The 542-nt window shown below is 24.0% G+C and overlaps 1 protein-coding gene across 1 annotated transcript in view; it reads right to left on the minus strand.

Moving 5' to 3' along the window:
* The window catches only part of LOC107472037 (vestitone reductase), a gene marked incomplete in the record, with an annotated part of 3,347 nt that overhangs the window by 1,523 nt on the left and 1,282 nt on the right, over nucleotides 1–542 (minus strand). Inside the window, 1 exon segment of the mRNA XM_016091610.3 lies at nucleotides 350–542. Coding sequence (XP_015947096.1) covers nucleotides 350–542 — 193 coding nt within the window.

Here is a 542-nt window from a genome sequence, read left to right on the forward strand (position 1 = left end):
TATATTTATTTATTAAAAATACTATTTATACATTAAAATTAATTATCAAAATTAATCTTCGTATATTTATATATAAATATATATAACTTAATATATTTTTAATATGTATTTTATATTTTAATAAATATTTTATATTTGTGGTCGATTTTAGTGTCTTATTTTAATATATACCTAATATAGTTGATATTTATTTATATAATATAGTTATATAACTCAAATACAGTCGACTTCACATAAAATTGATAATTAAGAGCAGTTAAATAATTTGATTGATTTGACTAAATTTTCATCTAACAACTCATTTATAACTTTATTTAAAATCGACTGCAGCTAAATTTTCACCACATACCTAATACCAAAAGCAATGCTCTCTCAACAGAATCAGGAAGCTTAGGACAAATGAAAGATCCAACAACAAAAGGAGGAATTAGAGTGACAACTTCCAAACCAGTCTCTTCACCAAATTGAAGCACTGCCTTCTCTGTTAATGTCTTAGCAACTCCATAAGACCAACCATATGGTTTCAAATTTCTAAGATATTC

Source organism: Arachis duranensis, chromosome 10 (genome assembly GCF_000817695.3).
Source record: "Arachis duranensis cultivar V14167 chromosome 10, aradu.V14167.gnm2.J7QH, whole genome shotgun sequence".
Taxonomy (NCBI): Eukaryota; Viridiplantae; Streptophyta; class Magnoliopsida; order Fabales; family Fabaceae; genus Arachis; species Arachis duranensis.